General features: G+C 35.2%; 1 protein-coding gene across 16 annotated transcripts in view; it reads left to right on the top strand.

The window, feature by feature from the left end:
• RIMS2 (regulating synaptic membrane exocytosis 2) overlaps nucleotides 1-24,428 on the top strand; it is a 649,263-nt gene that overhangs the window by 335,254 nt on the left and 289,581 nt on the right. For all 16 annotated transcript variants that reach the window (XM_029222539.1, XM_029222538.1, XM_029222547.1 and 13 more), the window contains one exon: nucleotides 17,380-18,305. In XM_029222539.1, the coding sequence (XP_029078372.1) occupies nucleotides 17,380-18,305 (926 nt within the window). The remainder of the gene's footprint in view (nucleotides 1-17,379; nucleotides 18,306-24,428) is intronic.

Genomic DNA, 24,428 nt, shown 5'->3' with positions numbered 1-24,428 from the left:
AATATTTTGTGTCAGTTCCTTCAGCTTTGTATCAAGATATATAACATGCTATGTGAGTATTTATTGGTACATTAAAAATACAGGAATAATACATGAAAAATTTGATTTCCGCAAATGTTGGTATAATGAAGTTTACCACATTTAAATACAGTATATTATTATTTTGTTTATTTGTTTTTGTTTTGTCATGGCAGTTACTCCAAACAGTACGGTGTTGATTTGGTTATCTTATCATGAATTCTCTTCCAGGAAAAATCTTGTTCAGAAAATGCTTTCTATGTACCTGCCACATTCTAAAATAAGTTGATTGTGTGGTATTCTCACGCAGATTAGTGGCAGGCTAATTGACAGAACTAGCTCTATTTTCAAATATTCTTTTTTTCTGCTATCAAGAAACAGCTTTTCTTTAACTCCTCACCTCTCCCTACCTCAGCAATGCAGTTTTCTCCACATTTCTGAAAAAGTCACTTGAATTTTTAAATCACTCTTAAAAATCAACAAAATTGGACAAAAAGATTCAATAGCTGGGAAAGTGAAGAGGTCAGTATTCTCAAAACTCATGCATCAGAGGTACATCTTTTGCTTGTTCACCTGAGAGTACTATTTTGAGTAATTTGTCAGTGTATTTTTCAAGGTAAAATGCAAAAAAGAAAACAAATCTTGTGAATTTTGGCTAATCCTATTAAGTTTATATTGTAGATAGGTTGGGAAAGTTGGGTGGATGACATTTATTTTCATCATAGTGTAAAAAAGATCTTGCTTGGGTAGCTTTATTTACTTATTCAATAAATATATATCGAGTACCTACTGTATGCCACGTATTTGGGATAAAGTGACCAAAACAATGATCCCTGCCTGTAAAACTTACACATGAAGAAGCAGACAGAAAACATGACAAATAAAAAATATAGAGAGGGCAGACAGCAGAAGCAAGAAGAACTACAATCCTGCAGAAGAGCTACAATCCTGCAGTTCCAATTTTGTGGAACAAAAACCACACTCACAGAAAGATAGACAAGATGAAAAGGCAGAGGGCTATGTACTAGGTGAAATAACAGGATAAAACCCAGAAAAGCAACTAAATGAAGTGGAGGTAGGCAACCTTCCAGAGAGAGAATTCAGAATAATGATAGTGAAGACGATACAAGACCTCAGGAAAAGAAAGGAGGCAATGATCAAGAAGATGCAAGAATGGACATATATACACTACCAAGCGTAAAGTAGATAGCTAGTGGGAAGCAGCCACATAGCACAGGGAGATCAGCTCCGTGCTTTGTGACCACCTAGAAGGGTGGGATAGGAAGGGTGGGAGGGAGGGAGACGCAAGAGGGAAGAGATATGGGAACATATGTATATGTATAACTGATTCACTTTGTTATAAAGCAGAAACTAACACACCATTGTAAAGCAATTATACTCCAATAAAGATGTTATAAAAAAATAAGTTTAGGGATGTTAAGTCACAGACATTCCTTTTTAGAGGGAGAACATGGCCTTAGATCTGAACTTATGAGTTGTTGTTCACTATACCTTCAGCCTCCCAAGGATTATAATCATCACATGAGAAACTAGACAATTAAAAAAATATATATACAGCTTTTAAGCACAAAATTGAAACAGAGTGGGTATTTTCATTAAAATGTCTACAAATGATTTCTGCTAGAATTGAGTTACCTGTATACTTCATGCTGTAATACTGCAGAATAATTGAAGCATTACTATTATAATACCATTCATTCCATATAGAATGAGTGCTGACTGAATGCCAAGTCCTACACAAGGTGCTGCGTGCACAGTGGTGATCAGTCTCTGCATTTCAGCGGTAATCTCTGTACTTAGGTTTCAGTGGTTCTAAGCACTAAACATTGATCGTTTACTAGGATACTCACTATAGTGTAAAATGGCAGGCTGAAAACCCAGACCCAGAGCAGACAGAACAACAACAAAAAAAGATGCAAGAAATGTTTAACAAAGACCTGAAGAGTTAAAGAACAAACAAACAGGGATGAACAATACAATAACTGAAATGATAAATACACTTGAAGGAATCAATAGCAGAATAACTGAGGCAGAAGAACAGATAAGTGACCTGGAAGACAGAATGGTGGAATTCACTGCTGCAGAACAGAATAAAGAAAAAAGAATGAAAAGAAATTAAGACAGCCTAGGAGACCTCTGGAACAACATTAAATGCAACAACATTCGCATTAGAGGGGCCCCAGAAGGAGAAGAGAGAGAGAAAGGACCTGAGAAAATATTTGAAGAGATTATAGTCGTAAACTTCCCTAACATGGGAAAAGGAAATAGCCACCCAGGTCCAGGAAGTGCAGCAAGTCCCAGGCAGGATAAACCCAAGGAGAAACACACCGAGATACAGTAATCAAATTGACAAAACTTAAAGACAAAGAAAAATTATTAAAATCAACAAGGGAAAAATGACAAATAACATACAAGGGAACTCCCATAAGGTTAGCAGCTGATTTCTCAGCAGAAACTCTACAAGCCAGAAGTGAGTGGCATGATAATATTTAAAGTGATGAAAGGGAAGAACCTACAACAAAGATTACTCTACCCGGCAAGGATCTCATTCAGATTTGATGGAGAAATCAAAAGCTTTACAGACAAGCAAAAGCCAAGAGAATTCAGCACCACCAAACAAGCTCTACAACAAATGCTAAAGGAACTTCTCTAAGTGGGAAACACAAGAGAATAAAAGGATCTACAAAAACAAACCCATAACAATTAAGAAAATGGTAATAAGAACATATATATCAATAATTACCGTAAACGTGAATGGATTAAATGCTCCAAACAAAAGACACAGGTTCGCTGAATGGATACTAAAACAAGACCCATCTATATGCTGTCTATAAGAGACCCACTTCAGACCTAGGCGCACATACAGACTAAAAGTGAGGGGATGGAAAAAGATATTCCATGCAAATGGAAATCAAAAGAAAGCTGGAGTAGCAATACTCATATCAGATAAAATAGACTTTAAAATAAAGAATGTTACAAGAGACAAGGAAGGACACTATATAATGATCAAGGGATCAATCCAAGAAGAAGATATAGCAATTATAAATATATATGCAACCTACATAGGAGCACCTCAATATATAAGGCAACTGCTAACAGCTATAAAAGAGGAAATTGACAGTAACACAATAATAGTGGGGGACTTTAACACCTCACTTACACCAATGGACAGATCAACCAAACAGAAAATTAATAAGGAAACACAAGCTTTAAATGACACAATAGAACAGATAGATTTAATTGATATTTATAGGGCATTCCATCCAAAAACATCAGATTACACTTTCTTCTCAAGTGCACACGGAACATTCTCCAGGATAGATCACATCTTGGGTCACAAATTAAGCCTCAGTAAATTTAAGAAAACTGAAATCATATCAAGTATCTTTTCTGACCACAAGGCTATGAGATTAGAAATCAATTACGGGAAAAAAACGTAAAAAACACAAACACATGGAGGCTAAACAATACGTTACTAAAACCCAAGAGATCACTGAAGAAATCAAAGAGGAAATCAAAAAATACCTAGAGACAAATGACAATGAAAACACGATAACTCAAAACTTATGGGATGCAGCAAAAGCAGTTTTAAGAGGGAAGTTTATAGTAATACAAGCCTACCTCAAGAAACAAGAAAAATCTCAAATAAACAATCTAACTTTACACCTAAAGGAACTAGGGAAAGAAGAACAAACAAAACCCAAAGTTAGCAGAAGGACAGAAATCATAAAGATCAGAGCAGAAATAAATGAAATAGGAACAAAGAAAACAATAGCAAAGATCAATAAAACTAAAAGCTGGTTCTTTGAGAAGATTAACAAAATTGATAAACCATTAGCCAGACTCATCAAGAAAAAGAGGGAGAGGACTCAAATCAATAAAATTAGAAATGAAAAAGGAGAAGTTACAAGAAACACCGCAGAAATATAAAGCATCCTAAGAGACTACTACAAGCAACTGTATGCCAATAAAATGGACAACCTGGAAGAAATGGACGAATTCTTAGAAAGGTATAACCTTCCAAGACGGAACCAGGAAGAAATAGAAAATATGAACAGACCAATCACAAGTAATGAAATTAAAACTGTGATTAAATATCTTCCAACAAACAAAAGTCCAGGACCAGCTGGCTTCACAGGTGAATTCTTTCAAACATTCAGAGAAGAGCTAACGCTCATCCTTCTCAAACTCTTCCAACCAATTGCAGAGGAAGGAACACTCCAAAACTCATTCTATGAGGCCACCATCACCCTGATATTAAAACCAGACAAAGATACTACAAAAAAAGAAAATTACAGACCAGTATCACTGATGAATATAGATGCAAAAATCCTCAATAAACTACTAGCATACAGAATCCAAGAACACATTAAAAGGATCATACACCATTATGAAGTGGGATTTATCCCAGGAATGCAAGTATTCTTCAATATACACAAATCAATCAATGTGATACACCATATTAACACATTGAAGAAGAAAAAGCATATGATCATCTCAATAGATTCAGAAAAAGCTTTTGACAAAATTCAACACCCATTTATGATAAAAACTATCCAGAAAGTGGGCACAGAGGGAACCTACCTCAACATAATAAAGGCCATATATGACAAACCCACAGCAAACATCATTCTCAATGGTGAAAAACTGAAAGCATTTCCTCTAAGATCAGGAAAAGGACAAGGATGTCGACTCTCGCCACTATTATTCAACATAGTTTTGGAAGTCCAAGCCACAGCAATCAGAGAAAAAAAAGAAATAAAAGGAATACAAATTGGAAAAGAAGAAGTAAAACTGTCACTGTTTGCAGATGACATGACACTATACTTAGAGAGTCCTAAAGATGTCACCAGAAAACTACTAGAGCTAATCAATGAATTTGGTAAAGTTGCAGGATACAAAATTAATGCACAGAAATCTCTTGCATTCCTATACACTAATGATGAAAAATCTGAAAGAGAAATTAAAGAAACACTTCCATTTACCATTGCAACAAAAAGAATTACAAAAAGAATTACCTAGGAATAATCCTACCTAGGGAGATGAAAGACCTGTACTCAGAAAACTGTAATACACTGATGAAAGAAATTAAAATGATACAAACAGATGGAGAGATATACCATGTTCTTGGATTGGAAGAATCACTATTGTGAAAATGACTGTACTACTCAAAGCAATCTACAGATCCAATGCAGTCCCTATTAAACTACCAATGGCATTTTTCACAGAACCGGAACAAAATCTTAAAATCTGTATGGAGACACAAAAGACCCCGAATAGCTAAAGCAGTCTTGAGGGAAAAAATGGAGCTGGAGGAATCAGACTTCCTGACTTCCGACTTTACTACAAACCTACAGTAATCAACACAATATGGTACTGGCAGAAAAACAGAAATATAGATCAATGGAACAGCAGAGAAAGCCCAGAGATAAACCCATGCACCTATGGTCAACTTATCTATGACAAAGGAGGCAAGGATATACAATGGAGAAAAGACAGTCTCTGCAATAAGTGGTGCTGGGAAAACTGGACAGCAACGTGTAAAAGAATGAAATTAGAACACTCCCTAACACCATACACAAAAATAAACTCAAAATGGATTAGAGACGTAAATTTAAGACTAGAGACTATAAAACTCTTAGAGGAGAACATAGGAAGAACACTCTTTGAATTAAACCACAGCAAGATCTTTTTGATCCACCTCCTAGAGGAAAAGAAATAAAAACAAAAATAAACAAATGGGACCTAATGAAACTTAAAAGCTTTGCACAGCAAAGGAAACTACAAACAAGACGAAAAGACAACCCTCAGAATGGGAGAAAATATTTGCAAATGAATCAACAGACAAACGATTAATCTCCAAAATATATAAACAGCTCATGCAGCTCATTATTAAATAAACAAACAACCCAATCCGAAAATGGGCAGAAGATCTAAATAGACATTTCTCCAAAGATGACATACAGATGGCCAAAAAGCACATGAAAAGCTGCTTAACATGACTAATTATCAGAGAAATGCAAATCAAAACTACAATGAGGTATCACCTCACACCAGTTAGAATGGGCATCATCAGAAAATCTACAAACAACAAATGCTGGAGAGGGTGTGGAGAAAAGGGAACCCTCTTGCACTGTTGGTGAGAATGTAAACTGATACAGCCAGTATGGAGAACAGTATGGAGTTTCCTTAGAAAACTAAAAATAGAATTATCATATGACCCAGCAATCCCATTACTGGTCATATACCCACAGAAAACCATAATTCAAAAAGTTACATTTACCCCAATGTTCATTGCAACACTATTTACAATAGCCAGGTAATAGAAGCAACCTAAATGCCCATCAACAGACGAATGGATAAAGAAGTTGTGGTACATATATACAGTGGAATATTACTCAGCCATAAAGAGGAATGAAATTGAGTTATTTGTAGTGAGGTGGATGGATCTAGAGACTGTCATACAAAGTGTAGTAAGTGAAAGAGAAAAACAAATATCGTATATTAACACATATATGTGGAACCTATAAAAATTGTACAGATCAACCAGTTTGCAGGGCAGAAATAGAGACACAGATGTAGAGAACAAACATATGGACACCAAGGGGGGAAAGTGGCAGGGGTGTGGTGGTGGTGTGATGAATTGGGAGATTGGGATTGACATGTATACACTAATATGTATAAAGTGGATAACTAATAAGAACCTGCTGTATAAAAAAATAAGTAAAATAAAATTCAAAATTTCAAAAAAATCCAGGGAATAAAAAGTGGGATAAAAAAATGTATCATAATTAGAAGGTGATAAATGTTATGAAAAAGTTTAAAAAGTAAGGCAGGTTAATGGGATTGGGATTTGGAGGGTGGCGGTGGAGACAGAGATTGAAGTATTCAGTAGGGTGGCCAGGGTAGGCCTCCTTGAGACCACGTTTCACTTTGAGAAAGTGAGATATGAGGGAAGAATTGAGGAAGCTCTCTACTGACTAGCCGACTAGATATCTCTAGTGATATCTGGAGGAACAGCATTCCAGGCAGAGGGAGCTGCCAGAGCAATGGTCTTAAGTGAAAACATGCAGGGAAGCCAGCGTGGCTGGATCTGAGTGAGTAGCTGGTGAGGAGTACAGGGAGCAGTGGGTGCCGGATCCTATAGGCCTTGTAAGCAAAACAGGGAGTTGCTGAAGTGTTTCAAGCATGTTAATGATATGATCTGACGTACATTATTGCTGTGTTGAGACTGATCTGAAGGGGGATAGAATAGAAGCAGGGAGACCAGTTAGGAAGTTTTTCAGTAGTTCACACCAGAAATACTGGTTAAATCAGGCTTGTACTGGTGGAGTTGGTGAGAAGTGTTTGGGTTCTGGATATATTCTGAAGGTAGAGGCAGCAGAATTTCCTCATGGATTGGATGAATAACTAGAAGGAAAGAATAACCATTAACTGAGACAGAAAATGCCGCTTCTCCTTAAAACCACTGACCTGTATTTTCTATATTTTAAAACACTGTATGGGGCTTCCCTGGTGGCGCAGTGGTTGAGAGTCCGCCTGCCGATGCAGGGGACACGGGTTCGTGCCCCGGTCTGGGAAGATCCCACATGCCGCGGAGCAGCTGGGCCCGTGAGCCATGGCCGCTGAGCCTGCACGTCCGGAGCCTGTGCTCCACAACGGGAGAGGCCACAACAGTGAGAGGCCCGCGTACCGCAAAAAAAAAAACAAAAAATAAAACACTGTATGATTCTTTTTCTCAATAAGGAAATAAACCCTTAAGATGAAAATTAATTATATGCATGATTGATTTGCAGATAAACAGCATCTCTTTTTAAATTCGATATACACTTCTAGATATGTTTGTTTCATTTTACAGGAAAATATTTCTCTTCTCTGAATAACTATAGTTGCAGGCCCTAACCAAAAATCTGTTGCCTCTTTGGAGCAAATAGAAATAGGAGGAGAGAATGGAACAAGTGTATGAAACCAATAATTGAAGTTCAGTAGAGGGGCAGTAATATTAAAAGAATATAAATTTTTCAGTGGAAAATAGAACAAAATAACTCTAGGGCCTTTCTCTGATGATTATGGAAGTTTAGATAAACTTATTCTTTTTTTCCCTCTTTCATGTCTTCTATGTTGCTCATTGTACTTCTTTGTATTGATTCCAGTGAATCTTTATTGTAGGATTGTTTCTAAGGCTGCCGTAGACTTCGATAGAGCACATTAAAGAAGGGAAATAAAATTACTACAGGTTCAAATTACCTTCTAGTATAGAATGGTTCCTAGTCTTTGTGTCTCTTTTTGACATAGCAATTTTGGGAGGGATAGTGGGGAAAGGGGAGTGGCCCAATGCGTTACTATAACGGAGCATCATTTGTGCACCATTTTCTAGAGATTTGCATGTACTAGGTCTTCATCTTTCAAATATAAGTTGAAAATATTATCATGAATAAAATAAAATTAATTTAAGCTGGTATCTGATTCACAGAATCTTTTTGTTATTTTGTATTTCTGAAGTGGTCAATGGATACTAAAATTGTAATATTCTCATGAAAACTTTTTAAACCCCAAATTGGACCTTCATAAATTTGAATGCATAAGAAGTACTTATCTAGGGAATAATTGAAAAAAAAAAAGAAGTCAAAGAAAAGAGTTTGAAAAAGGACAAGATATTGGATTGGCCAAAAAGTTCGTTCGGGTTTTTCCATAAGATGTTATGGAAAACCCGAAGTTTTTGGCCAACTCAATAACTCTCAAAGGGTGGGGAAGAAGAAATTGGAGCCATAGAACAATCTGTAGGGAGTAAAGAGAAAGCAGCAGTGGTGCTAGAAATGATACAAAAGACAGTCTGAGAGGAGCTAGAAGCAAGGTTAATGGGAGAGAGGAAGGGCAGCAGAGTGCATTACCATTGGGAACACATTGCCAAGAGCTCCCTGAAGGGGTAAAAGTGAATGGAAGGAAAAGTAAAGAAGACAGTTTGCTATCATAGCGTCACCTGTAATATTGTTTCTGAAATCTTCTGGACTTACCAGCTTGGAAGAATCAAAATACTATGTGGATTTTTTTTTTTTCGGTTTGAAATGAACTGTGGGGTCTTAGTGGTCGAATTTTATTATTGGTTAATATTTCTGTAAAAATGAATTAACTTGCATTTCTAATTTTTATTGCACTTATGTTTGAATAGTCTACAAGTCTGTATTAGGAATCTCAGGGGGTAAAAATGACTTTATCTGTCCCTGTTCCCCACACCCTGCTTCCCCCTGCCCGCCCCTTGTGCCCAATGTCTCCAAGGTCTACATTTTAGGAGAGAATTCTGTAGATGAATACTGTATAAGTAGTTGAATGGTGCTACAACATATTCCTAAACCCTCATTTAAACTTGAAATTTGGGAGACCAAAACACAGCACACTACTTTCGCCTCTCTCCCTACTCTTCAAACACTGACTTTTTCTCAGTTTTATATAAGTTTATTTGGAATCACTTAAACATAATTCTCAGAAGTATAACATTAATATCTAGGTAATTGGCTTTTGGTAGAAAGGAATCCATGATGTTATCTTTTTTTCCTATTTTTTAGTTTTTTGAATGACTGAATAGAAGCGTTGAAGTAATAAAGCGAGCAAAGCTTGATTTAAACTCAGTGTCTAACCAAATTCTTAGCTCACGGAACACATTTTCAATTAAATTTTTACAGAAACTGCTACTTCCTGTTTCGTTACGCCTTTAGGGGAGCATTCTCTTTTTAGTAAAGATTAGGAAACTTCTTACTGAATAATTGAAAAGAAATGATAGAGTAGACCTGTTAAACCATCACCATCTTTTACTATCACTCTACATTTTATAGTGAAAGCAGTGTGGTAGACATCAATAGCAAAACAACAAATCCTGTTATTTTAGAAATACTGTAATTCATATAGGAGAATGTGGTTTACAATTTTTGAATCTGTCCGTTTTAAGTATAGTGCCCAGAAATGCCTTGGATGTAGGATGCATCTGGTGTTCAGTATTGTGAGGCTCTAATCAGCTAAGTACCATAATCCTTCTTACAGGGTACATTCTTACTTGACCTGAGCTATATACAGCCACATAGTAACGGCATTAAGGAATAACCTTTTTCTTAACAGTCCCATCACTAGAGGATTTTATGACTCCATCCGTGCATGAGTTTTGTTTTATGTGTAACTTTTTTGGTAATTGAGTTTTGAAATAAAATGATTGTGAGCAAGTAGAGACTTTCAAATCATCTGATTAAGGATGGCTCCTATGATTTTGCTAGAGCTAGAAGGATTAAATGAAAGCACTGCCCGGCATAGTGCCGATGTATTTTTGTCAACATGATGCTTCATGCTCGACAGATGTGCATTGGTTGAGCAAAAGGTAAAAATATAAAAATGTGTTGAATACTGTGAAATGTAAAAAAAGATTGGTTTTTTTTCATGTTTTATGATGAATATAAATTGTTTGATTTGTAAAAATTCCTTTGTGTAGGAATTATAGGAATAGAACCTACATATTTTATGTTTTACAGGATCGTATGCTTCTGTTAAATCCTTGATTTAATGTGTCTCAACAGCTTCAAATTTCAGAATTTGATTGCAATGTTATGTTTAAACTGTATGGCTAGCATTTTGTAATTGAATTAGTGAAGTATTTCAATTTATTTAGCAACATCATGCCTTATTAAGCTTTTAAAAAGTTGGAGGTTTTTTCAGATTATTGACTCTTCAAATGTCATTTCTATTCTTTTATATATAAAATGACAATTATTTAATAATCTCTACTAATTAAACAAGAGTAAGAGATTTTCATATAGGTAGTGCTTAATTGTAATAACATAGATTTGAATTTACAGAAATTCTTAATCTTCAAATTCTTCACTCTTCTCTCATTGTCATTATGATTCTTAAAAATTGCATAAGTCTTAAGAGTTAAAAATATATGAATATTAAAACTTAAGTTTCCACGTAACCTTTCACTGTCCTTGTAAATGTTTTCAAATGTTTACTGGAGTATATTTTCAGAAACTTGATGATTATTTTATAGTATATATAGTCAGTATTCTAGGTAGTATAATAACACAAACCACATAGGATGTTAAAGGTTGTAAATATTAAAATAGAAACTAATATTAAAAACATCATGAATTAGTATACAGTATATAAATTGAGACTGCCTTTGGGAAATTGTCAAAAGTGGCTTTAATTGGGAAACAATCTTTTAATTTGGAGTTTCTCTATCAGTCAATATGATTTTTAGACATGGAATTTTAAAGAGACTTAATTGGTAGAGTTTCTTGCTCAACCTATTATGCCTAATCAGACATTTATAATGGAGTGGGTGTGAATATGCAGCTAGAATATTTAGAAATAGATTGAATAATTAGTCCATATGACAAAAAACTTATAAGAAGTGAACAAGAAATGCTACTGATTAAAGTAGATTTAGGGGCTTCCCTGGTGGGGCAGTGGTTAAGAATCTGCCTGCCAACGCAGGGGACACGGGTTCGAGCCCTGGTTGGGGAAGATCCCACGTGCGGCGAAGCCACTAAGCCCATGCACCATAACTACTGAGTCTGCGCTCTAGAGCCCGCAAGCCACAACTACTGGAGCCTATGCACCTAGAGCCTGTGCTCTGCAAGAAGAGAAGCCACCGCAATGAGAAGCCTGCTCACTGCAACTAAAGAAAGCCCGCGGACAGCAACAAAGACCCAACACAGCCCAAAGTAAAAATAATAATAATAATAATAGATTTAGGACATTTCTTTATGTGATTTTTCTATAAACTAGTTCCAGTTAAGACCACTATAATATGGTGAAAGAGAAAATAATTGTAGCAACCTAGGTTTTAATAAAGAGAAGTAAGATGAACAGATATTAGGTAAATACAAAGTGAATATAATACTGATATTGTTATATATTAGAACTAGAGATTGATGAATAGGAGTGAAAATTAAGGCACTACATAATGTCACAAATACATTTTATTCTAAAAAAGTCATAATTCTGGATTCTGCCTTTTAATTTCTAAGGGTCTTTGAAGGATTAAGTGAAATATAACATCTTAGATGAATTGCTACATTCTTCTGAATTAAAATTTATGGGTTAAATACTGTTAAATGCTTTATGATTGTCCAGAGAAGTGTACAGATTATCACTATATTCTTTTTCATATTAAATGTTTTCCATTTGATAATAATAAATGTTAGGGCCTGCTTATAAAGGCCAGTAGGGAAAATAAAGGTTAGAGATATAGTACTTATATTTTCATGGATTTTCTTCAGTTTCTGAAATAATATAGTGTCTAAGATACAAAGCAATTTTAAGTTTAAGAAAGTATATATGAAATAATTAATGATATGACTGATAAAAATTGTTTTGATGAGTATTTGAATATTTTGGAATAACTGATAGAAGATTCATCATTGTTTGGTAAGAGTATTCTTAGAATAAAATCTTGCCTTGCTTCTAACATGGCTTTAATAAATATACTATCAAGTACTCTACCTGAAAGCATAGAGTTAAGTAACAGTGACAATAGTCATCCCAATTTCAGAAATTATGTTAAGGAACAGTGACAATAGTCATCCCAATTTCAGAAATCATGACCAGTGTTCTATTTTTACTTAAATCCAGTACAAATCAGCATCTGCAGTCTGATTCACATGCTTCAGGCAAATTTTATAATCTCTAGAACAAAGTGATTGCTGGATTTAATATTGGATTCAGTTTTCCTAAGGTATGATCTTTAAAAAGCACTTAAATAGCTTGCTAAGGTCTAATTAATAATAGAATTTCTTTTAGAATTGAACTGTATAATGAATATTTTTATTTATCAATACAATGGAATATATATTTCCTGTGTTATAAAGGTTCACTATATTCACTTTTACCCTACTTACTTTCAAAAATTTATGTTAATTCCTCAGGAATGAAGTGTTGCTTTTTTTCTCCCCATTTCTGTCCATGCCCAGCATGATGTTAAATGTATTACTAGAAATCCCTAATTTACAAAGAGATTTTTTTCTAAATGTTTAGTTCTAAAGGGATTGACACTCAAAATACATTTTTGCCAAAGAAGTCATTTTATAAACAATAGTCTGAAGTTCAACAAAAGCCAAATTAACATACAACAGAGCTAAATTACACTACTAATAAAAGTAGTTTCTTCATTGCACTTAAGGCCCTAATCCTGCCATGGGAGTAGTAGGGGAAAGAGAAGATCTAAACTATTTTAGCACATCAGTGGGTTTGAGTACAGAAAAAGAGAGCAAGCCATGAAAAGTAGAGATAATCTAAGGGAGAATTAATCAGTCGGTTCTTTAATTCAGAACATTGAGCACCTACTATCTGCCATCCTCCTTAGACCCAGGTTGCCTGTTCTCTTGAAACTTAACATTTAAGGAGTATTATAGACATTTCTGGATAGAAATGGGTAAGATTACCTAGGGAAGAAGTGCAGTGAGGAAGAAGGCCATCATTAAGTTGACCGTCCTTCAAAATATCCAATTTTTCCCTGAACATTTTCTGAAATTTTTTACTTCACTTTCTTGTATGGCTTTAAGTTCCACATTTTAGAGATTAATTTGTATTAACAATCTTAGGCATGTAAGTATTTTTGATAATATTGTAAAATCAGTGTCCATTCATTCTGATTTAGTCTACTTGTTTTTCTTTTGACTGTCAACTGAAATAAAATATAATGAAGTATTTACCAAATATGGTAAATTACAGTTTACTCATTTGGGAGCATGAAATCTTTTGAAAGGGAGGAGCATGTGAAAAAGGCTTAGTGGACTGCTTTTAGATGGGTTCTAGAGATGAACTACCCTGGAAAATCCTAGATTCAATAAAATAACAATTAAGAATTCAGTAAATTTATATTTTATAAAACAGCTTTGAGTAAAAAAAATAATAATAAGGGAAAGAAAAGAAAAGAATAGCAACTTAATGAGAATACCCAAAACTTCTCCAGCAAAGCTGTATGTTTTACATAAATGGGCTACATATCATGTAACTATGCTCTTCAGGTCTTAGTTCAAATGTACTTTTTTAGAAAGAACTTCCTTATTGAAAGTAGCTTCACTCAGTCACTTTTCGTAATTTTACCCTGTTTCAGTTTTCTTCTATAGGACTTATTACTATATGAAATTACCTTAATTTGTTTATATGCTTACTGTCTGTCTTCCCTACTAGAAAGAACTTCTTGAGGGCTGAGACCTTATGTGTCATTTTTCTGTTGCATTTCCAGCAACCAGAATCATACCTGGCCCATAGTAAGCACTAAATAAATATTTGTTGAGTGACTGAATAAATACAAAGGTGTGTTAGACATAGCCCTTTCTGGTTCAAAATTTGAAGTCTAGTGGACAGTACAGACCACTAGTTGGGTAATTGTCTGTAGGATGAGTAGTAATATGCTGGGGAAACACAAAGGCACAAAAGTGAGCTCTAGCTGATGAGCTGCTCTTACTGGCCTATTGTAATGAAGTAATACTGCTTTCATTTAGCAAATCACATTTTACTTCCTTTTTTATGTTTCCAAAATTCATATGCTTATATATAGCTATAAAATTTCCTATTCAGTCCACACTGAATTTTAAGGAAATTAAAATTTATTTTATTAAGCAATCTCTAAATGAAATTTTAAAAATTCTTTTCTTATGTACCATATAAATCTGAGAACACTAGCCTTACTCTTGAAACAGCATCAATTTCTTTATATTAAATTAGATTTATGAATAACACATCTTTAGAGAAAATATATTTATTAACTTAGATTGAAAAAAACTTGTTATATTATTCTAAACATACTGAAATGAATTTGAATTCCTAACATAAATTCTACATCTAATCTAATGGATGTTAGATGGTCAGTTTGAGAAGGAACTAATTTAATTGCTTATTCTTTAGAGTTCCCTAGAGAAATTCTCACTTATCTCAGTTAGTACATATATTTTTAGTATAGTTAGTACTAAGTAGCTAGTTAATGAGATGTGCGTATATTGAAAATTGGCACTAGTCAGTTAATTACTTCTTGATAAAAGCATCCTTATTATTTTTTGTGATGCTTTAAGCTTTCATTTAGGCATATTAACTTGATGAAGTTGTGGTATCAATATTATAAGATCATAATCTCTAAGAAATGAAAGAAGGTTTTAGAATCATTCAGCTTCTTACAAGGGTCATCTCTTAATCACTCCTGTATTCCTAATCTGTATTATAGTGTGCGGCATTTAGTTCTTACCTAATACATATTTGTTAAAATAATATTTGAGTTAATGTGTATAATCTATGTCTCTCACTTTAAAGCACAGACTCTCAAAGATTAAATTGCTTTATAGGTTCAAGTAACTGGTTAATAGCAGAAGTAGGACTAAGAAACCCAGATCCCTTAACTCTAGAGTTCTTTTCATGATACATTGCTACCATACTAGAGTATTTTTTCTTTATTCATACGTATAAAAATAATGACAAAAATTAAAATGAATTATGCATAACAGACACATAAATAGGATATTATGTAGGTTAATACTGTATAATTTATTTTGAGTGCTTTGTTTTGATTGTATATTTTAAACTGTAGGAATCTATGGTGTTATGTAACAATTGGAACCTAAAAGATTTGTAATTAAGTCCTAAATGTTTTATATGTAAATGTAAAAAAAAAAGTGCATACACTTGCTTAATCATAAAACATTTAAGGGAACAGGCCAGCTCCTTCATTTACTGCAATACTTTTCCCTTTATGGCTCTAGGTTAGAGTCAACCCTAGCAATGCACATGTGTGAGATTTGAAAGGTAGAAGAGTTATAGAAACCATAACTGTCAAGCAGAGTTGTTGGCAGGCAGATAGGCAGATGTGAAAGTCTTAGTGGCTCCTAGATGAAACTCCTTTTAATTGACCACCCTAATGCTGTAGGCAGCTGAGGTAATTGGTGGCAAATTCCTCAAGACTTTTCGAATTCACAGCAGTTTCCTAATGACCATTTTGAGAACCCTGTCTTTGGTTCTCCAGGCTAAGAACAGCATTATCTTCTCTGACCTTCATTCCTTAGCAGGTTCAACAGTTGTGTAGTTTTGATTTCTATATTGAAACCCCGACTCCCTGGAAAACCTAGAGTGACTTTTGTTTCTGTTAAGGACCCCGAACTGATGCATTAGCAGACTGCATTCCAGATATGGGGGAAAGGGGCTAGGTGATACAAAAGAGGACTGAGAGGAGAATGATGCTGCTGCTGGGTTGGGTCACTCCATGCATATCCTTTCTCTGCTCTTTCTTTTGGAATCAAGAAAATATTGTCTAAGAAATTCTCAACTGAGCTATCTAATCTTGGTCATCTTTAACTTCAACTGACCCCACTATTTCGTTTGTCCTGGCAAAATCTCTGTAACAGTTATTCTAAACCTTTTCTGTCATCTTCAGGATTCCAGTTCCATTGCTTCTCATGGCTAGTGATTGCCATTATCTGAGTTTGTGCCAGAGAAGAGGACAGCGTGAATATTTTGTTGACAAAGAGTATGATGTGTGATTGCAAGTTCTACCAGATTGTACTGGTGTTAGAGGGGCAGGTTGAAAACTTAACACTCTCTTCTTCTGAGTCTGTAAGGACATATTAGGAGTCAGCTGTGAAGACAGAGAAGTATCATGGAGCTGGCCTTAATTTAATGAAGATGGAATAAAAATAGCAGATCTTTCTGACTTCTTTTTTAAATGAACAAATCATTATAGTTGGTATTTATTTAAATTGATTATCTCAAGTTAGAGCAGTAAAGGATTGGAGATATAATGATAAGATGAAGATTTAGATGAACTGATACTAGGAGTGATCTAGGTAGATGTTGAATGAAAAATGATTTTTAAGAGCCAGCCCTTAGTTTCAGTTGAAAGCATTCAACTCTTGAGCTGAATCAGTTTGGCTTCATCACATTTTCAAGTGACTATGAAATCAAGGTGTCAGGAATAGAGAGAAAGGAAGGTGGAATTTTTCTAAGCTTCTGAATAACAATTGGGAGATAGCGTCAGTGTATTGAGCCAAGCAAAGATATTAGAATAAAAGTTCTTTTGCTGCAGTAGAGTATGATGTTGATTATCTAATTTCAGGGCCAATGTATATTCCATATGGGTGTGCCAGGCATTTAAGAAGCATATTAAAAGTACCTTTTAAATTTCCTATTTGAACTGAATAAAATGAATATTAGTAAAACTTTTGTTATGGTCTGATTTTTAAATGAAATTTTAAAAAAAAGGAGCAAAAGAAGTATTTGAATTTATCCATCAACCTGCCAGTGAATCAGTAAAATGTGAAATTGCCTAAATTCTGCTCTTTTCCTCATTCTTTTTCTTTGGTTACTTAGGAAACGAAGTCCATCAGTGTCCAGAGATCAGAATAGAAGATACGACCAAAGGGAAGAAAGAGAAGAATATTCACAGTATGCTACTTCGGACAGCGCGATGCCTAGATCTCCATCAGATTATGCTGATAGGAGGTCTCAACGTGAACCTCAGTTTTATGAAGAGTCTGATCATATAAATTATAGGGACTCCAACAGGAGAAGTCATAGACATTCCAAAGAATATATTGTAGATGATGAGGATGCAGAGAGCAGAGATGAATATGAAAGACAAAGGAGAGAGGAGGAATACCAGGCACGCTATCGAAGTGATCCGAATTTGGCCCGTTATCCAGTAAAGCCACAGCCCTATGAAGAACAAATGCGTATCCATGCTGAAGTGTCACGAGCCAGGCATGAGAGAAGGCACAGTGATGTTTCTTTAGTAAATGCTGAACTGGAAGACTCCAGGATTTCTATGCTAAGGGTGGAACGACCATCAAGGCAAAGATCTGTATCTGAACGTAGAGCTGCCATGGAAAATCAGCGATCTTATTCAATGGAAAGAGCTCGAGAGGCTCAGGGACCAAGTTCTTATCCACAAAGGACCACAAACCATAGTCCTCCTACCCCCCGGAGGAGTCCAATACCCATTGATAGACCAGACATGAGACGTACTGACTCGCTAAGGAAACAACAGCACTTAGATCCTAGCTCTGCTGTAAGGAAAACAAAACGTGAAAAAATGGAAACAATGTTAAGGAACGATTCTCTCAGTTCTGACCAGTCAGAGTCAGTGAGACCTCCACCACCAAAGCCTCATAAATCAAAGAAAGGAGGTAAAATGCGCCAGGTTTCATTGAGCAGTTCAGAGGAGGAATTAGCTTCTACACCCGAATATACAAGTTGCGATGATGTTGAGATTGAAAGTGAAAGTGTAAGTGAAAAAGGTAAGCACTATATTCCAATCACACATTTTCCTGTAATTCATTAGATAAGGGTTTTCTTTTTAGGTTGTATTTCTGAGTAGACATTTAATTGTTAGACATTTCTACTTTTACTTTTAAGTTCTTTAATGATGCTGGTTATGTGAAGAAAATTTCAAGTTATAAAAAGGGAATATCTTCAGTAATTCATGTAGTAGAAAAGTCTATTGACATTTTTAAGAATTGGTTTTTGCTTTGTTTCTGAAAATGTTCTTGGATCACTTGATGGCATATTTAAAAATACCTATTAGCTATAGTCGTAAAAATAACATTTTTTGTGTGTTTCCATTTAAAAGGAACAATATGTTTACTATAGAACATCTGAAAAATTGCTCAGTGTAAAGAATGAAATACAAGCTATCCACAATCCTTTCCCCCATATATAGCTATTGCTAACATTTTGTTGTATTCTCTTCCCTTTTTCCAATGCATGTGTATTTTACAAATCTACAAAATTGGTATCATACTATATAATTTTGTATTCTGATTTTTTTCAGTTGATATCATGCCATTAACTTTTCTCCAAGACTTTAGATGTTCTTCAGAAATGTTTTAAATGGCTGCACTGATGTTCTATCATAAGGCTGTACCACAAACTATTCATCTATCTGGGGTCATTGCAGTTGCTTCCAGTGGCTGGTATAAATAATATTATAATGGCTATCTTTATACATAATTTTTTTGCCTGTTTTCTGAGTATTTCACAAATACACATTTGTGCTTTGATTCTTTTAAACTTTTAATTCAGATTACCAACCTGCTCTCCAGAAAGATTATAACACTCCATTCTCCTGTCAGATGTGCTTGAGTTTTCAGTCTTGATACACCACATTTTTGCCATTTGAATAGACCACAAAAAATAGTCTCTGTCGGGCTTCCCTGGTGGCACAGTGGTTGAGAGTCCGCCTGCCGACGCAGGGGACACGGGTTAGTGCCCCGGTCTGGGAAGTTCCCACATGCCGCGGAGCGGCTGGACCCGTGAGCCATGGCCTCTGAGCCTACGCGTCCGGAGCCTGTGCTCCGCAATGGGAGAGGGCACAACAGTGAGAGGCCTGCGTACCGCAAAAAAAAAAAGTATCTGTCATTTTAATTTGAATTTTATTGTGAAGATGAATGTTTTGTATGTTTATTGGTGTTTGATATATTCTTCTATGAATTGTCTTGTTCATTGCTTTTATTTCTTCTGCCCATGGTCCTATTGGGTATTAATTAATTTTGCTCTTATTGGTTTATAAGATATTTTTGTATGGTTAGAATTTAACCCATTTAACTATCATCTGTTCCAAATGCATTTCCCATTTTGATGTTTAGCTACTAATTTTCTTTGGTCATTTGGAAATACTGAATTTAGTATAGCTAAGTCTTTGCATATTTGGTGATTTTTTTCCCATTCCTTTTAACCCTAGAAGCTCTTTATTCATCCCCAAATCAGTTGAATATTTAACTGTATACTTTCTCATGTTTTTATTATTTATTTTTTTTAACTTTAACTTTTTAATCTTTCTGTAATTTATTTTGGTGAGTGCCACAATACACCTGATAGATACCTAAGCATATTAAGAAGCTAAACTAACTCAAAATTAATTTGTAAGTGCATAGCCAGAAGGTAGATTTACAAATAGGAATAAAGGAGAGTTTTTTGTTTCTTGATAAATTGCAACATGTAAAATGTTTAAGACAGTAATTCCTTCTAGTTGCAAAAATATTTCCTTGTTAATTATGGATAAAACACTATGTTAAGCATTTGCCTAAAGAAAAAGGATTGTTTTTAATGGAAAACTTAGTATCCAAGAAACATATCTAGTATATATCAAGGGAAAAATCTTTCAGATTTCAGTTTGTGGGATATTTGAGAGGGTGCTTAGCTAGCTGGATGAAAAATTAAAAGCAGAGTTAAATTATAGACTAGTTGTTGAAGTTAGTATGGTAAATAGGAAACGTTAACCTTTAACTTACATTGAAGTCTCTGTTAAATTGAACTAGAATATAGTAGATGATGCCTAGATATTGCTATTTAGAATAGCTTTAAAATTTTAATGATGAAATTGGTTCAATGGATAGAAAAATACAAAGCTTTGTGAAGGACTTATTGCTATTAATTGGTAAGAGGCATATCAGAGCAAATACCCTAATGGTGTTACAAATGTTTTACAAACCAATTTTATTTGACTTACAAAAGCATTGAAATAGCAGAAAAGTTGGGTCTAAGTCTATTTCAATATTTTGAGAAATATACAGTATATTCATTCATTCTTTATATCATTCAACTAAAATATATTAAATATCAATAATTATAGTACTAGAGTATGAAACATGAACTATGAAAGCATTTCCTATCACCCTAGAATTGCAGCTTTGTGGAACAGGAGTAAGAACTGTGCTAAAAATTTGACTGCATTTATGCTAGCTGACTCATCCAAGAAAATTGTACGTAGGATGGACTTTTGTTTTTGTTAGCTTGAACTTGGAGCTGTCTGTCTGTTTTCCTTTCTAGGATGTATCCATGAGAAGGGCTTCTTGAGGAATTACTTGGGATATGGGGAGATGTGTTTCAAAGCAAAAGGGCAGCTCAAATTATTGCCATCCTTAACCCCATTCTCCCTGGTACTGCTTATCTGCCTCTTTTTGTAGGGTTTAGGTTCGTAAAGATCTCTTTCAGGAGCAAATAAAGTCAGCCTGACACAATAAGCATGGAATCCCTAGAGTGCAAGAATGTTGTTAACTCTTTCAACAGAGGATCTAATGAAATATAAGTGAAGGTTTTATTTCATAGGGATCTAAGATGCTCCTGATACTTTTGTCCAAATCTTGAAATATATAATTACCTTAATTCGTGGAATGGATTGTTGAATAAAATAGTAAGATCATGAAACTGTGAACTTTAATGAATGATCAAGATGATAAGAAAAGTTAAACTGTATGTAAGATGAAGGACATCAAAAAAAGGAAACTAAAAGAGAAAAGAAGGATGCTAAAATTCTAGGTTTAGAATAGATGAGTATGAATGGAATACATTTCAGTCTCTTCAAACCAAATGCATTTTAGATATGATTATGTATGTAGAACCTAGAAAAATGGTACAGATGAACTGGTTTGCAGGGCAGAAATAGAGACACAGATGTAGAGAACAAACATATGGACACCAAGGGGGGAAAGTGGCGGGGGGGTGGGGTGGTGGGATACATTGGGAGATTGGGATTGACATGTATACACTGATGTGTATAAAATGGATAACTAATAAGAACTTGCTGTATAAAAAATAAATAAAATAAAATTCAAAAATTAAAAAAGATATGATTATATCTTACACAGTAGTACACACATTCAGAAGTGTGCGTGTGCATGCGTGAATGTGCACACAATGTTCAAAGAGTCAGCAGTTCAATCAAGTTTAAACTTTTTTCTTACAGGTGATTGTAAAAGCTACTTTATATCAGCATATCCTACTCTATACATGTTGAGGATTTTTTAAAGAAAAATTTTATTTCCCATGGGACCATTGCCCTTTGCTTTGTTATTAAGGATACCTAGGTTTTGATTAACCTAGAATTTGGGCCTCATATCCTATTCTTGAGATAGTAGAGGGGGCAAGTCTCCAAATTTTACTGAGGAAACAGGAAATATGCGTTTCTAATTTTAAACTTTATGTATTTTTTCAAAGAAATAATAAGTGACAATAAATTATATCTTTTTATATATTTGATTCAGCAAATTTAAGGAGCCAGTTCCAGCCACTAAGCTAGGTACTTGGATCCTGTGGTATAAAAGACATATTCCTAATTTTGTTTTGCGTTAATCTGAGAAAGTTTTAAAATTTCACCTTTATTTTTGGAGAATAATTTCTTTGGATATAGAATTTTTGGTTGACAGAGTTTTTCCCCCTCTCTCAGTACTTTGCATATGTCATTGCAGTTTTTTCTGGTGATAAGAGGCTTACCTTCCGATGGGTCGCTGCTGTGTCTGCATAGTCTAATTGCCAGCTAGAGATTTGGACAGAAATTGTGCTCAAATATTCTCAACTTTTAAGGCTTTCACCCTCTGCTAATCAATCTGTGTATAGTGTTGGGGACACATTTGGAGTTCAGCTAGTTTTCAAGTCACTTGCTTGGATATTACTTTTTACCGGAATATCTCAGGATCTACCCTGAACATGGTATAATTTCCTAGTCAGTATGATATGTGTGGAGAGTTTATCAAGTTTTCTTTCTGTGGGTCTCTCATTTCCAGGGCTTCCCTGTCAAATTCTGCCTGGTCTGTTATTCACCGTATGTGCGACTGCAGTCTGAGGCTAGCTAAGCTGCTGGTTCTCTCTTTGTTTCCAGTTTGCTTCTTCTAGCTGACAGAGCCATGGGTTTTCACCCACCCCAAGTCAAGTAGCAAAGCTGCTGGTTTTCCCAGCCAGCCTTGTGCTGCTGAAACTATTGATCCTTTATGTATGTATACCAGAAGGGGGCTGTGGGAGCAGCTCCAGGTAAGAAGGTAACAGACTTCTGTTGTTATTTTCTGAAACTCCAGCATTTTTCTCAATTTTTTAATGTAGCTTTGTTTGATTTCCACAGCCATGCAATTGTTGTTCTTGACAATTTCATCCAAGCTTCTACTTGGTTTTTTGTACCAAGAACTAGTTGACACTACAAGCCACTGAGCCAGAAGTTCTTCCTTTATCATGATTTTGTGAGTCTGGAACTCAGGCAGGGTTCAGTTGTGTAATTTTCTTCTTCATAGAGTGTTATGTAATTTTCTTCTTCATAGAGCCAGAAGTTCTTCCTTTATCATGATTTTGTGAGTCTGGAACTCAGGCAGGGTTCAGTTGTGTAATTTTCTTCTTCATAGAGTGTTATGTGGAATATAGTCAAAAATACTGTAATAATTTTGTATGGTGACAGATGGTAATGAGACTTACTGTGTTGATCATTTTGTAATATATAAAAATATTGAATCACTATGTTGTACACCTGAAACTAATACAATATTGCAAGTCAATTATACTTCAATAAAATATAAAATGAAATAAAACAGGGATGTAATGTGTTAAATAAAAAATAAGGATGCAGGATGATGCATCCTTATTTTTTATTTAATCTTTACCAGTTAGGGAGGGTATTTTCAGAGGTTTCCAGTTGGCCCATTATGATAGTTTTTGTTTGTTTGTTTGTTTTTTAGGCCGCACCATGCGGCATGCAGGATCTTAGTTCCCCGACCAGGGATCGAACCTGTGCTCCCTGCAGTGGAAGTGTGGAGTCCTAACCACTGGACCGCCAGGGAAGTCCCCATTATGATAGTCATTAATTCCACAGGCCAAGGAATATTAGTTCTTCCAAATGCCAAATCTGTCTGTTTGGGGACTGCTGTAATTACCACTGTTAGAACTTGATAAATTAATAACAACACCTGTGAGGGAATAAGGGCAGAAAGACTTTGAAGAGGAAGTTAAATTGTGAACAGATACCTCAACCAATCCCACAGGAGTTTGAAGCTGGTGTAGATCTTCAGAGATGACCTAACTGAGGCAGGGGCCAGGAGGGCTCCATATGGCTGCCCCCTGGGGAGGGAGCATAACTTCTTGGGTAAAGGACTCAGCTATGAGCACTGAGCATGCAACACTTGGGGGCAGCTTGAGGAATTAGTGCAGTTCTGAGGGGTTCATACGGGTGGTATACAACAACATCCACTAAGATTTTGTTCTGAGTATTGTCCCCTTGTGTTTACAAGAGGGATATAACAATTTGAAGCATCCTGTACTCAAATACCCATTTGAAACTGAGAGAAACTTTTCTAGAAGCCTCCTCTGTATACTTCTTCATGTGTTTTTTGGGCCATAATTGTTACTCGTGCCAGTTCCTAACTAATCGCTGGCAATGGAGTTAGAATTATCAAGATTGGCTTAGAGTTCACAGTTCTAAGGGGATAGGAAGTAATTGTTGGGTAGAGAACCAATTATGCCTGCCAAAAGTATTCATTGTAAGGGTTATAATAGTGCAAAACTGGAGAAAACTCAACTCTACAAAAATAATGTGCTGGAGCTGGTTGATACCAACTTGTGAGAACCAGTTGTGTGCATCTCTTCCCAATTCTGCATTCAGTGAC

The sequence above is a fragment of the Monodon monoceros genome, unplaced genomic scaffold (genome assembly GCF_005190385.1).
Source record: "Monodon monoceros isolate NGI ecotype Baffin Bay Population unplaced genomic scaffold, NGI_Narwhal_1 Super_Scaffold_14, whole genome shotgun sequence".
NCBI classification, from domain to species: Eukaryota; Metazoa; Chordata; class Mammalia; order Artiodactyla; family Monodontidae; genus Monodon; species Monodon monoceros.
This window is presented reverse-complemented; position numbering and strand designations above follow the sequence as displayed.